Source organism: Protopterus annectens, chromosome 3.part1 (assembly GCF_019279795.1).
Source record: "Protopterus annectens isolate FY-2018-M chromosome 3.part1, PAN1.0, whole genome shotgun sequence".
Lineage (NCBI taxonomy): Eukaryota > Metazoa > Chordata > Ceratodontiformes > Protopteridae > Protopterus > Protopterus annectens.
In genome coordinates, this window is record NC_056732.1 from 213,082,742 (window position 1) to 213,096,988 (window position 14,247).

General features: G+C 35.7%; 1 protein-coding gene across 1 annotated transcript in view; it reads right to left on the reverse strand.

The window, feature by feature from the left end:
- Window positions 1-14,247, reverse strand: part of LOC122798067 (histone deacetylase 9-like) — a 2,531,134-nt gene that overhangs the window by 1,937,172 nt on the left and 579,715 nt on the right. Inside the window, exon 3 of the mRNA XM_044066719.1 lies at window positions 724-867. Coding sequence (XP_043922654.1) covers window positions 724-867 — 144 coding nt within the window. The remainder of the gene's footprint in view (window positions 1-723; window positions 868-14,247) is intronic.

The following is a 14,247-nucleotide window of genomic DNA, read 5'->3' on the forward strand; positions in this document are numbered from 1 at the left end:
CCGACGCCGGTTCTAGCCCTTTGGTATTCGGGCCGATTGTGGACAGCGGACTACCCATATGTAAGGACTGCAGCAATGGGAGACGAAGAACATCTACAGAGAGACAGATGAGCAAAACATCTGTGCTTTAAAAATGTTTTGTCAGACTGTACCGCCCCAAATAAATCTAACCTTCACTGAGGTGCAACAACCTTGGAGCAGATCATGTTACTTTGTGGTGGTAGGAGGGTCTCCTTCCATTCTACTTGCTAGGGGAACCCTCTACTCAAGGGCTGTTTCAGAGTCCTCACAGCTAACATTTATGGGCAGTACTATTTTTGACTAACTGCGATTTGACATACTGTAAGGGATCACTGTACGCTGCAGAAAGCCTTCATATCTCCCTGTCATCATAATGTGTGTTTGTTGCTGGTAGACTGATAGTGTTTCCTAGCTAGATGTACAAAGAATGCAAACACTGACACTCTGTATACAGCTGTGTAGATTACTGAAAGCTCAGCAGTGATTTCAAAGACATTTCTATTACATGCATCTGTCTTGAAAATTAAAGAAGCAAATCTATGAACATAGGAAACCCACATCTTGTAAGACACCGGAGTCTGGAATAAAAGAACACATACATGTTCTTCAGCATGACCTACGTCTTCATAATTATGAGCATTATTTAGCACTGCCAATCACCTTTGTGAAACAAATGTTTATGGACAACATGGATTTACTTACCATAGTCCCAATATTGAAACCAATTAAAGTCAGGGCAAAAAGGATTGAGGCTTCTCTCTAAACCTACAAACCCTCCTGGATAGGGGAGTTGCACTGTGACAGGTACTTCCACATTGTTTCCAGATGTCTTGCCTTCTGAAATAGCTTCAGTACAAAATAAGAAAAAAAAACACTGAATGGAAGAAGAAAACAATGCTAAACAGTTCAGTGAATTGCATCTATTTTAGTGAAATCTAAATATAGCAGCTGGGAGTTAAAACTTCATAAATTTTTTAAGCACATTAAATAAATACTAAATGTTCATGCCCAAAGTTCTTCAACAATATACATTACACATAAAAACATATCAATTGAATATATATACAGAATAAATTAATCCATAGTTCCTTCAGAATCTTAGCTACTTAAGTTGCAAGACATCGTTTACTGTCACTGAAAAATTCAAGAAGAATCATGGACCCTGCTTTTTATTTTCCTCTCTCTTGTACTTAAGTTAAAACTACTCCATCTCTTAAAATTGCTTTTCTTAGCCCTGACAGCTTCAGTGATAAAATTGACCAACTTCAGGGTTGGCTCACTGTTGAAACAACACATATTTAGCTCACTGAGAAATAGGTTCATAGGTAGGTACTAGGCTATCTGCCCGAGGGCATTTAAAAGCCTAGCCAGAGTGTGTCGGCTTTCGCCGCCCCATTGATTAATTAACTGATCCTCTGTCAAGCAGAGTGAATGAAGTGATCCCGGGGTGTATTTTCTATTACCCATCCACTCATCAAGGTTTCTCTTGAAGAGTCTTATTGAGGGGCTCTGCGTGATGCAATTTGGAATTTTGTTCCAAAGCATGGGGAGTCTCTGTGACAGGAATCTATCCCTCCAGCATGTTCTATTTATTGTTGTGGTGAGGTTTAGCTCACTAGTGGGCGTGGCTCGCAGTGACTTGGATTTCTTTAGGTGGAGCATGTCCATCAATTCTGAGTTGGACATGGCTTTGTAAGTCAGGCAGAGATCATCTTTGAGTAAGCAATATGCTTACATCTGGCTTACCTTTCCATATTTCTCTGTCACTTATGATAGACCATATCTAGAAAAGCATAGCACTGCTTACCTAATATAAAACTCCCCAGTACTGGGCAAAGATAATTAAATCCAAATGTTTATCCTCTTCATTCTGTACCATATACATATACATACATATATGTATATATGTATATATATATATATATATATATATATATATATATACACACACACACACACACACACACACACACACACACACACACACACCTAGGTAATACCAAGCCATGACCCAACTTGTTTTTGAAATTGTTAAAGTGCTGATGATACTCAACTTTTTCCAAGTTCACATCTTTTATAAGGAATATGCCTGCAACTGACAAGTGGTCAGACCATATTCAGTGGATGGCTGGCACACCCAGGTCTATAGCCACCCTTTATTTCAATGCTCCTCTGCTCTGTTAAGGAAGACATGACAACATAGCCTTCTAAACCCATACTTTTTTATAGGTGATGTTGATTTAAATTGCTATGGTGATGCTGGAGTTCCATTTAAGGAAGCTTCTGACCCATCATGACCTCAGCCAAGTAGTTAATTTGTAATTTCAGTAATCCAAGTATTCTATTGGCTCTTTCATTCACTTCATTTTCTGCAACGTCTTTATTATGCAAAGACAGAATAACTAATCCTACAGGTTAAAACTACGCTTAAATTTACAAATTTTCCAGTTTAAGATAACATTGTCTCCTATAAATTGTTTCCAGTATCTCATAACAGATACATTTTAAACTTTGTTCTTAAACTCATTCATTACAGCTGAGTGCGCCTCCAGGTGTTTCAGATATTAACTCCTACTGACGCCTAGGGGTGTCAAATATTGGTTGTTCATATTTGCATTAATAATTCCAAAACCATGCTACATACAAGGTATCAGAAGATTTCTTTGTAAAGCATACATGACAGCAAATGTAATTGCATTGTTATTTGGCCTCTGTCTACTGTAGCTAAAGAGATATTAAATATTATTTGAATACTGCGTATCTGTATTGTAATATTTTTCATAGTTCTCTAAATATCTCAATATTCAGATATCACAGACAGAGTAGCATAGCCTCATTTGAAAGCTCACAGCTGTATGAAGAAAATCCTGCTAGCAGTATGCGTCTTGCTTGAACAGTTACTGAGATATCAAAAGCTGTTCATACAACATTGCAAAATTAATATTCACTGCTTTTATTTTGGCTTATAAATTCCAGTTTAAAGCATCAAACTGAATGATTGTCACCAATATAAAGAATAATTTATTCTGAATGGTTTGCCATTTACAGCGTTCAAGTCACACGGTTCCAGAGATACAAATATTTGTTTGAACTGTAAAGTGATAACTTTATTTTTTAAAGGCTCAAGCCACACCCACTGCAGGGTTAAAGTACACACTTAGGAGAGCTGTAATGGAGGGAATGAGTTAATAAGGGGAGTTTAAGAACAAAGTTTAAAATGTATCTATCTTGAGATATTGGAAGCAATTTATAGAAGACAATGGGATCTTAAGCTGGAAAAATGTAAACTTAAATGTAGTTTTAAGCTGTAGGTTTCCTTATTCTATCTTTGCTTAATAAACACACTGCAGACAATGAAGTGAATGAAAGAGCCAATACAACAAGAGATCATCACATCCCCACATAAAAATAGGTTATTAATGTAATGCTTATACAATGTAACTTGACTAAAAAGCACAGCTTTATATAAATTTGCAGCTTTCCACTACAACAACACTAAATTGGAAAAAAGCAAGATTAGTTACAGGCTCAGCCTGCATAACTACTTCCTTAATTTGTTAGTAGTATCCATTATTAAAAAAAGAACAGCCTCATATCTTTGAAATGCAAATCATTTTAATATCACTAGTACAAATACATTTGATACCTTCATATTGTGGGAACTGAAGTATGAAGTACATTTATGTAAACTGTAGACAAAAAGTCCCATTCCAGCCACACTGTTATTAAAACATGGCTCTAAAAAGTTTTGCAAGTCCCTAACATAAGAAGCCACAAAATAAACAAAAGGATTCAGTTTGCTAACAGCATAGCAATGGGTTCTGACTTTGGAACTCTTGTTGCAACAGTTATGCAAAACAGGAGAGTTACCAGGTTTCTATGAATTTTAGTCATGACCGACAATATACTTGTCTTAGAAAAGCACTAAAAGAAAATTATGCATATCACTGTCTGTATAGCCTTGTATCAATAAATCCAGAAGGATGTTAGTGATAAGCTTAAAATCAATGTTAATCTGAATTAAACTCAATGGCTGATTTTATTCCATTTGGACTGTTTCATTTCTGTGGTCCCTGTTTTAGTCTCCTTTCAATGCACTACCCCATACCTTTCATCACATCACTTCCGTGAATGTAAGCTAATGCAATCTTTATCACTACCGGCCCAGTGTCCTTACCAGCTTTCATAAAGTATATGTCATGCATGCTTTGTAATTTCTTTAAAGCTGTTTTTTTTTTTCATTCAAAGACAAATATTAGACACTGTATGAAGGGGGTTTGGTAAAAGATATCATTATTGCATACCTTCATGAAGGTGCTTAAAGTTAAATTCAGTGAGCGATTAAAAAGAAACTTTTTTTTCACAAATATTTTCATTAAAGTTTATATACTCAGAAAACAATTTAAGCCATTTAAGATATATAGAATTACATAACTAAAAAAATCAATCAATAAAAAGGTAAACCAATAACACATTAAAAACAACTATTTACAAGACTGTCTACTGTACAGTTGTTGTCTTTCGGCTTTTCCCGGTTAGTCACCACAGCGGAACTCTGGTCCGCTAATGATTGGCAGTAGATTTTCAACTTTCAACGAAGGCACGCCCATTTACACATGTCTTTCGAACGCCCACCCAACCGCGGGGAGGACATGCAGACTCCACACAGAAGGCACTCCAGCCAAGAATCGAACAGGAGAACCTCTTGCTGTGAGGCAACAACGCTACCGCTGCACCACCAGTTCTAAAACATTTTGAGTTAGCAAAGTTTACACAATTCAAAATACATGTTGTTCAAACAGCCATTTTTTTTTATTGTTCATGGATGCAGAGGGGATGCCTGCAGCATAACTTAACAAACATTTTTCAAATATATTTTCAGACAAAAATACAACTGCTGAAACTGTTTTCACTGAAATTCTTGATCATAATTCATAAAATGGCTTTACATAGGGAGGTGTTCCCCCACATCCCACAATTAAAATAAGCAACTCCCAAGTCAATGCATATTGGAAGAGGACACAGCCCTCCCCCGAATATGCAGTGCTTGAATTGTTGTCCCTGTAATGTTTTACTTCGTTGTGTGTACTCGTACCCCACTTATACCCCATTTCCTGCAGTTGTAGGTATTCGTAAGATTCTGCTGAATAATTAATAGCTTCACAACTGACCAACTGAAAATAGTAATATTCATGTATTTGTTACACTTGTTGACCAGATACATTTTAGTGTTTTCAGAGACTCTACTGTTTGGCCTATGAGTAAATAAGATAGAGATACAGGACGTGTGTTATATTCTCCTTGAGGAGAATATTCCAATTGCGCTGATATTCAAACCGAGAAGATTGCCTGTGTCACATGGCATTCGATGCCTTATGGCTAAGCCATCATCATTAAAGCTGTCTGCTGTATATTTAACATACCTGTTTTGTTGAAACTATAAAATGTATCTGTTATGTGCAGACTATGGTCATAGTTCTCAACTTTCCATCTTCTAAATAGGAATACTGCATCTCACAATGTAGGACAAATGAGCAAAATATGGAACTAGGAAGCTTAAAACATAGCCAATAACTGTCTCTTTTTTGTTAATTTTTTTGTAGAATTAATATAATTCAATATTATTTATCACAGTTAAAAAAATTCTTAACAATGAATGTGTGGCTGTCCTTTTCAATGTGATTCATCATGGAACATGGCAGTTTTATGATATGAAATAAAGGAAAATTTCTCATATTGAGGTGCAGTTGAGAAGTATGACTGTGGGGTGGCAGACAAATAGAGGAATGCTTTGCTGATTCAGTGGCAAAAAAGACTGAAACACAAGAATTAAGGGATTCCTTTTATTGGATTGACATATTTTACAATACTGCTGTTCAGGCTTTCAGTCTGACATACATGAACTCTTTTGGGGATAATAAAAACTTATACTAAACCAAGACGACCTAACCACAAGCTCAAAAGTGTAAGATTTAATATAAAGCGCTTTTCGTCACTGTTGTACGATAACGTCTTCAGATAAACAAACAAGAGTTCTCATAACATTTTAAATAGTAGTTACTATAAAATCACATGGTAAAGATCTTCCAATCAACAAAAATTACTACAACTGAACTTGTAGTTAAAGCAACAGCACAAGAATCACTTTTACATCTCTGTAAACACTGTGAATGGTATAATTATCAGATTATCAACTCTAGAATGTATTATTAGATTCTCTAATATAATTTATAAATACAAGTTGCAAAAGTAAATTATGTAATTAAAAATGGTATATAAAAAAGATGATACATAAAAGGGTACACATATAAAACCTGTGCCAATATTAATACAATAGTATCATGTATTCAAGCTTTTGAACTTAAGAAGACAAGTAATATTACATGCTTCATTGAGACCCGGGTTGCAAAAAGCATTAAGTCTCAACTGCCAAACTAGTTCACGTTCCTCCAACAGTAAAGTCATAGGGCCACCTCTGACATCAGCCTGAACCTGATCAATGGCTTTGAAGTTGAACCTGTGACCTCCACTTAACTGAGCATGTTTAGCCAGTGAGTTGTCAAGCTTGTTTTTGTTAATGGCATATGTATGTTCATAAATTCTATCATGGAACCTACGTTCCGTCTTCCCAACATAAAATTCTGCACAGAATTTACACTTTGCAACATATACCACGTATTTAGAATCACAATTTAACTTGTGATTGAGGCTATACTTCTTCTCATTAATCATGAATGACCTTCCTACTTCGATAAATTTACACATCCTACATGTACCACAAGTATACATACCTGCATGTCTATAAGAGACACTTGGACACTTACTTTCCAGTAGGTTTTTAAGGTTGGAACCTCTTCTAAAAACTAGTTTTGGTACATTTCCTAGTTTTTCCACTAGAGATTTTTATTACTAATAAATTCCCGATTTTTATGTAAGATGAACCTTACTTTAGTGCTATCTTTACAGTATGTTGTTATAAAACTGGTTCTGTAATTAGGCACTATATTGTCGTTACTTAGATCTAACTGTTGCTCAATACACTGAATCAAGGGGCTAAAAGGTTCACACCCAGGGGCGTTGAGAGCCAGATAGCCACACAGTATAGGCTTGATTACCCCATTGAACCTTTTGTGTTGTACTTCATCCACTAATTAACTAATAAGGTCAATGGGGTGCCCTCTCTGTTGGAACATATTAGTAAGAAAATTACATTCAAAGACAAAGTCACTGTTTAGTGAGACCATTTTGGCTGCTCTAATTAATTGACCCTTAACGATAGAGCGTTTTTGTGAAAAAGGGTGACAACTTGTGAAATGGAGAAAGGAGTTACAATATGTATTTTTTCCAAAAATTTTAGAAACAAGTCTTTCATTCACAACATCCTTACTCAACCTAATAATCTAACATAACAGTAAGATAACATGGAAAGCTTGCAGGTCAGTTTGCACTTGTTACCTGATAAACTGAAAACTTTTGATCAAAAACTTTTAAAACTTAAAAAACTGCAACTTGAAGTAGTTTACTTCAAAGAATGCTTACACGAACGATTAGTATCGAAGGGGCTACAATTTCATCAAAACCCTATGTGTTTAGTAGTAGACTCACTCTTCCATCTAGAGTTAAATTCCTTGTTTGACCAACAAGGTTTTGACCTTATGCAACTTATGGTAAAACATTATACTATCCAAACTGAGGCACTTACTAAGGAAGTGTCCGATTTAAATACAGAGATTACTTCTGATGTAGATGTTCTACGATATAAATATGTTTATGAAAGGACCTTTTCTAGCATAGATCAACTGCTAGAAAGGTTAAGGAACAATAAAATAAAAAAAATGAAGCATGACCGTTTAGCTTATAGTAATGGCACAGCATATCCCAGACCATCAACGGCCCAGGTGTGGGCACCTAACAAAGTTAACAATCTTGCTAAACAGGAGAATACCAATCCTACCATCACTGAGGAAGTGGGTGATGATGGTCCAGATGCTAATACAGTAAGACGCAGTGAACACATCCGGAATCAGAACACTGCCTGCCCTGTTGTTTACCAACAAGAGGACAGGGGAGTAAACAACAACCAACATTTTCACAATGCCAGACATCCTGGAGCCATCCCAAAGAGGCAACATTATCAAAACCAAAAGAGCAAACATTGCAACAACAGATGCAGACGATAGCACAGGACTGTAATTCTAATGTAAACATTGTGAAAAATTCTGCTGGTGACTTTAATATTTTCAATTATTCTTCTATCAGTATAGATCTAGTCCTTATGGATATTCTTGCTAAGGGCAATAGTTTTGTCCCTAGTAGACGTATGAACATTGCACAGACCATCTTGGATTTAAAATGTTTTGTTAGGAAGCGTAACCTCACTGTTTTATTTAGTAATATTGTTGACAAAGATCAGACTTTTAGGATCCCTAGCATATTTAATCCCCCACTACACCCAGTACTGAACATCTGTGAGAATGTTTGTGAACTAGATTTGAGGCATATGGCACTCCCTCACAATTTCATTAATAGACATTTTAGAAAAGATAATGTCACCTATGAAGAATGGTTAGCTTTACAAGCACTAAGATGTTCACAAGTGAGGGCTGTTAAACCTGATAAAGGTGGGGGGTTAGCTATCTTTGATCTTGTAGATTACAATACCAGAATGAAAATGGGTTTGAACAGTGATGCATACTCTAAAGCATCACTAAACGAAATGAACATAGCCCAAAACCGTATAAGAGGTTACTTAAATGATTTGTTTATTGAAGCAAAGATTGACATTGATATGTATAACTACATGACAATACCATGTCCTAAAACACCTGTATTGTTTGGCATTCCTAAGGTACACAACGATGTACTAAATCCACCTATGAGACCTCTTATAGATGGGATAGGTTCCATCACATATCCCTGTGCTAAGGTTGTTGACACCATCTTACAAAAGTACTTGAAGTCTGAAACTCAGGTGTGTAAAGATTCTTGGACTTTCTTACACAAGATGAATGATTTTGACTTCAATAGTGATAACAACTTTCTAACTACTGATGTCAAAGACCTTTATACCTCTATTCCCCACCTTGAGGCGGTAGAATGGGTGAGCTTATTGTTGAAAGCCAAAAGTGCACCTGAATTTGAGATACACCTGACAGAGGAACTCATTGACATAATTCTTACTAATAATTATTTTATTTTCGATAAGGAGTTATATCTCCAGAAGAGAGGAGTGGCTATGGGTTCGCCATTTGGGGCCAGTTTGGCCAATCTTGTTATGGCATACTGGGAAAGAGAATTTATTTTCAATAATTCTCAACACATGGCAAACCTGGTGTTCTATACCCATTTCTTGGACAATATTTTTATCGTCCTTAGAGAGGATGCTTTACAGGTACAGACATTTGTTGACTATTTAAACCAAACAACTGATTTTTTTTAATTTACGTCAAACTTTAGCTGTGTGTCTATAGATTACCTTGATATTAGGTTGAGTAAGGATGTTGTAAATGAAAGACTTGTTTATAAAATTTTTAGAAAAAATACTTATTATAACTCCTTTCTACATTTCACAAGTTGTCACCCTTTTTCACAAAAACACTCTATCGTTAAGGGTCAATTAATTAGAGCAGCCAAAATGGTCTCACTAAACATTGACTTTGTCATTGAATGTAATTTTCTTACTAATATGTTCCAACAGAGAGGGTACTCCATTGACCTCATTAGTTCATTAGTGGATGAAGTACAACATAAAAGGTTCAATGGGGTAATCAAGTCTATACTGTGTGGCTATCTGGCTATCAATGACCCTGGGTGTGAACCTAGTAGCCCCTTGATTCAGTATACTGAGCAACATAATATAGAGCCTAATTACAGAATCAGTTTATAACAACATACTGTAAGGATAGCACTAAAGTAAGGTTCATCTTATATAAAAATTGTGAATTTATTAGTACTGAAAAATCTCTAGTGGAAAAACTAGGAAATGTACCAAAACTAGTTTTTAGAAGAGGTTCCAACCTTAAAAACCTACTGGAAAGTAAATGTCCAAGTGTCTCTTATAGACATGCAGGTATGTATACTTGTGGTACACGTAGGATGTGTAAATTTATCGAAGAAGGAAGGTCATTCATGATTAATGAGAAGAAGTATAGCCTCAATCACAAGTTAAATTGTGATTCTAAATACACGGTGTATGTTGTAAAGTGTAAATTCTGTGCAGCATTTTACGTCGGGAAGACAGAATGTAGGATCCGTGATAGAATTTATGAACATACATATGCCATTGACAAAAACAAGCTTGACAACTCACTGGCTAAACATGCTCAGTTAAGTGGAGGTCACAGGTTCAACTTCAAAGCCATTGATCAGATTCAGGCTGATGTCAGAGGTGGCCCTATGACTTTACTGTTGGAGGAACGTGAACTAGTTTGGTAGTTGAGACTTAATGCTTTTTGCAACCCGGGTCTCAACGAAGCATGTAATATTACTTGTCTTCTTAAGTTAAAAAGCTTGAATAGATGATATTATTGTATTAATATTGGCACAGGTTTTATATGTGTACCCTTTTATGTATCATCTTTTTATGTACCATTTTTTAATTACATTATTTACTTTTACAACTTGTATTTATAAATTATATTAGAGAATCTAATAATACATTCTAGAGTTGATAATCTGATAATTATACCATTCACAGTGTTTATAGAGATGTAAAAGAGATTCTTGTGCTGTTGCTTTAACTACAAGTTCAATTGTAGTAACTTTTGTTGATTGGAAAATCTTTACCATGTGATTTTTTAGTAACTACTATTTAAAATGTTATAAGAACTCTTGTTTGTTTATCTGAAGACGTTATCGTACAACAGTGATGAAAAGCGCTTTATATTAAATCTATCTTACACTTTTGGGCTTGTGGTTAGGTCGTCTTGGTTTAGTATTGGTTCCTGTTCTTTCACCAGTTTGTTTTTGTGTTTCTGATAATAAAAACTTAATAATGCTTATTACTCCTGTTAAAGAGATCATGTCAGCCCAAAAGCTCATGTAGCCATATTGTAGCACTTTGTTTTTTTTTTTTTTTTTTGGAGAGGGATAGTTAGTGATTGATTGGCGATATTCCTAATCCAGCTTCAACTGCATTACTCCCTCTAGTGAAGACTGGAGAAGTGCAGCCAGAACTACAATTTATTTATTTATTTATTTATTTCCAGTTTGATTAAAGCAAGTACATTACAATTGTTAAAGGTTCAGTCAATAAGATGGAGTCAATTTATTGGCCAAGGTCACTACATACCTATTAATGGGGCAAATGAGATGTAGGGGCAGGAGAAGAAATATAATGGGGAGCAGAAGGGAACATGTCCCCATGAAACTGTGTGCCTTGGAGAATGCCCCATCCCTGGAATAGTAAAACATTAAAACAAAAATGTAACAACATGTTCTCTCTCTCTCTCTCTCACTCACTCTGTAATCCTGATCTATGGTGCAACAGCTAGGATATAATCTTTGTGGTTATCTGACTACCTGTGTCCACATCTGCTCAAATGCAGGACTTCCAAGAGCTTCACTTTCTCTGACTCAAATGCTAAATATTCAAGTTAATGAAAGCCTGAGTTTTGAAGCTAAAATAAAGCAGTGGACAGTTCAGTCTTTTTTAGAAGAGGAGACTGAGTTTGGAGCTACAACAGAAAGTGCATTATTTTAAATAAAAGCCAATACCGACATTTGTAATTGTATATGAGTGTATATGTGCTCATGTGAGTGTGTATGTGTGTGTGTGTTTGTGTGTATGTACTCAGATTACTGAGACCTACTGCTGTGTTATTTAAGGACATCCCTGAGTCTTGCTACCTTGGACAGCCCGTATTGGTAATGGCATTCGAATCCAAAAAAAATTTCAGTCCAGTGCTTTCTGTCATTAGAATTTCTATAAACCTCTTTTTTGTTTTTTTTGTTACTGCACCTGTTAACCCACTTTTTGGGGCCACTCACTGGTTAAGTGACTTGCTCAAAGTCACAGAGTAGGCAAATGGTGGTAGAAACACTCAAACCACAACTTTTGACTACAGAAAACCCCTCATTAAAATCTTAAAGTTTTAATCTTTGACAATAACTGTCAGACCATTACTCACTTCCTTATTTTCTGATAAATCACTGAGGGCTAAAAGTAACAGAGGTTTACAGTCCGTCAGTAATGCCAGTCATTAGAGTATCATACAATTTGTGGTTCAGAAAATGTGTGTTGATGGAAACCTTTTTGTTCTATTAACTTTTTAACTGAATTATAATAGTTTGCCACTTATTTGTCTCTAGTTTTGCAGAACATCTCTGACTTTGCTTCATATGTATGCCCTGGCCCTCAGTGAGATATGTCTTATTTTCTGGTAAATCACTGAGGATTATAGTCAGTCAATAATACCCGTCATTACAGTTTCAAATTTTTTATTGTACAGAAAAAGCATGTCCATGATGCAACATATATTGTTTTGTTAAAGTTTAAAGTGATTAGATGTGTCTGGTACACGTTAATGAATTGCTTCTAATAGTCAAAAATGCAAGGTTTGAGCCCTTTCACCTCTATTAGCCTACTATGTGCCTTTTGAGCAAGTCACTTAACTAGACAGTACTAAACTGCCGCAGTGGTACGGCGGTAGCGTTGTTACTTCACAGCAAGAGGTTCTCCTGTTCGATTCTCGGCTGGGCTTAGGAGTGCCTTCTGTGTGGAGTCTGCATGTCCTCCCTGCAGTTGGGTAGAGTTCGAAAGACATGTGTGCGTAAATGGGCATGCCTTCGTTGAAGGTTGGGCGTCGAGCTGGCACCTCGGCGTTTCATAAAAATCTACTGTCAATCATTAGCGGACCGGAGTTCCACTGTGGCGACCCCTTACCGGGAAAAGCCGAAAGACAAACAACAACTTAACTAGACAGTACTACCAGGTGACCCATGAAAAGGAACACTTTGCCCAGTAGGTTTACCTAGTTAAATACATATAATATTTAAAATGTATCCCTTTTAGTACCCCTTCCCCATTATTTTTTTACTTTACCTGGTATTCTTGAGCAAATAAATTGTGAGGTATTTTGATATATACCCTAAAAAATTGTGGCTTTCTGGCAAATTGTTTCGGATTGGGGTTATAAATAATAACAGGATTGTGAGTTTCAGTATTTGTATCCTTCAGAAAATGCTTGCTAATGCAATTTGTTATTCTAGTTACTTTCTAAGCATAAAAGAGAAATACATAAAATCTGCTCTTGATTTTGTGTTGTAATTTCTGATTCTTGAACTAAGAAATTAAGATGGAAGTCGCACTGTATTGTTCTGACAGCAGCAATTTGAGATACTTTTCTGTGCCACTATTTATGAGTTTATCCATTCACTTGATGTCAAGTAGATATCTGAGGTGTACAATCTTACAAGTATCTCTAACTGATGTGTGTCTGTGTGCATGTGTGTGTCATAGATCAAAGTGTTACCAATCTAGTAGGCAGACTGAAGCAGTAATATCTGAGACAGGGAAAAAGGTTAAAGTTGTTTGTCACTGAGAATTTGTAACTGGAGATACTACAAAAGAATATGAGATTATTTTGCTTATTTTTGTGTGTGTTGGGGGTTTGGATGTTTGCAAGTTACTCTCATCTCAAGTCTCTATTTTTTAAAAGGTTGGAAGAGCTTGTTTGTATTGCTTGACACCAATGAGAGTTTATTTATTTTTTTATGGGGGGGGGGTTGTTGCTTGGTTTACCTACTTTGAGCCTTGTACATTTTTAATTTGAGTTGTTTCTCCTGAGAGTTTGTTATGGTTGAAGAACTGAGTTAAAGTTGAGTAAAACACATTACCCCACCTTTTATTTTCTAATTATTTAATAACCTTTTTTGCCTTATATACAGTGAAAAAGGAAACTTTTGTATAGCAAACAAGTGACCATTCAAGCAAGAAACAGAGGATGTAAAAACATAAAAAAGAGAGCCGTATGTTCACAACTAACTAGAAAACAAGTCTTTTATTCCACAAAACATCAATATGAAGCACTTTTCGTTAAGCTAGATAGCAAAACTTCTTCAGAAAAAAACCTTGCTTAACTAATGTTTAAATATACATCATGTGACTACTTTGGTCATTAAAATACATTCATTATGCATTAGCAAGCCATTGAGTTTAAACATACAGTACATTGTTTTAAAAACAAGAGACTTGTAAAGTCAGAAACTAGAACCAAAACTAAAAAA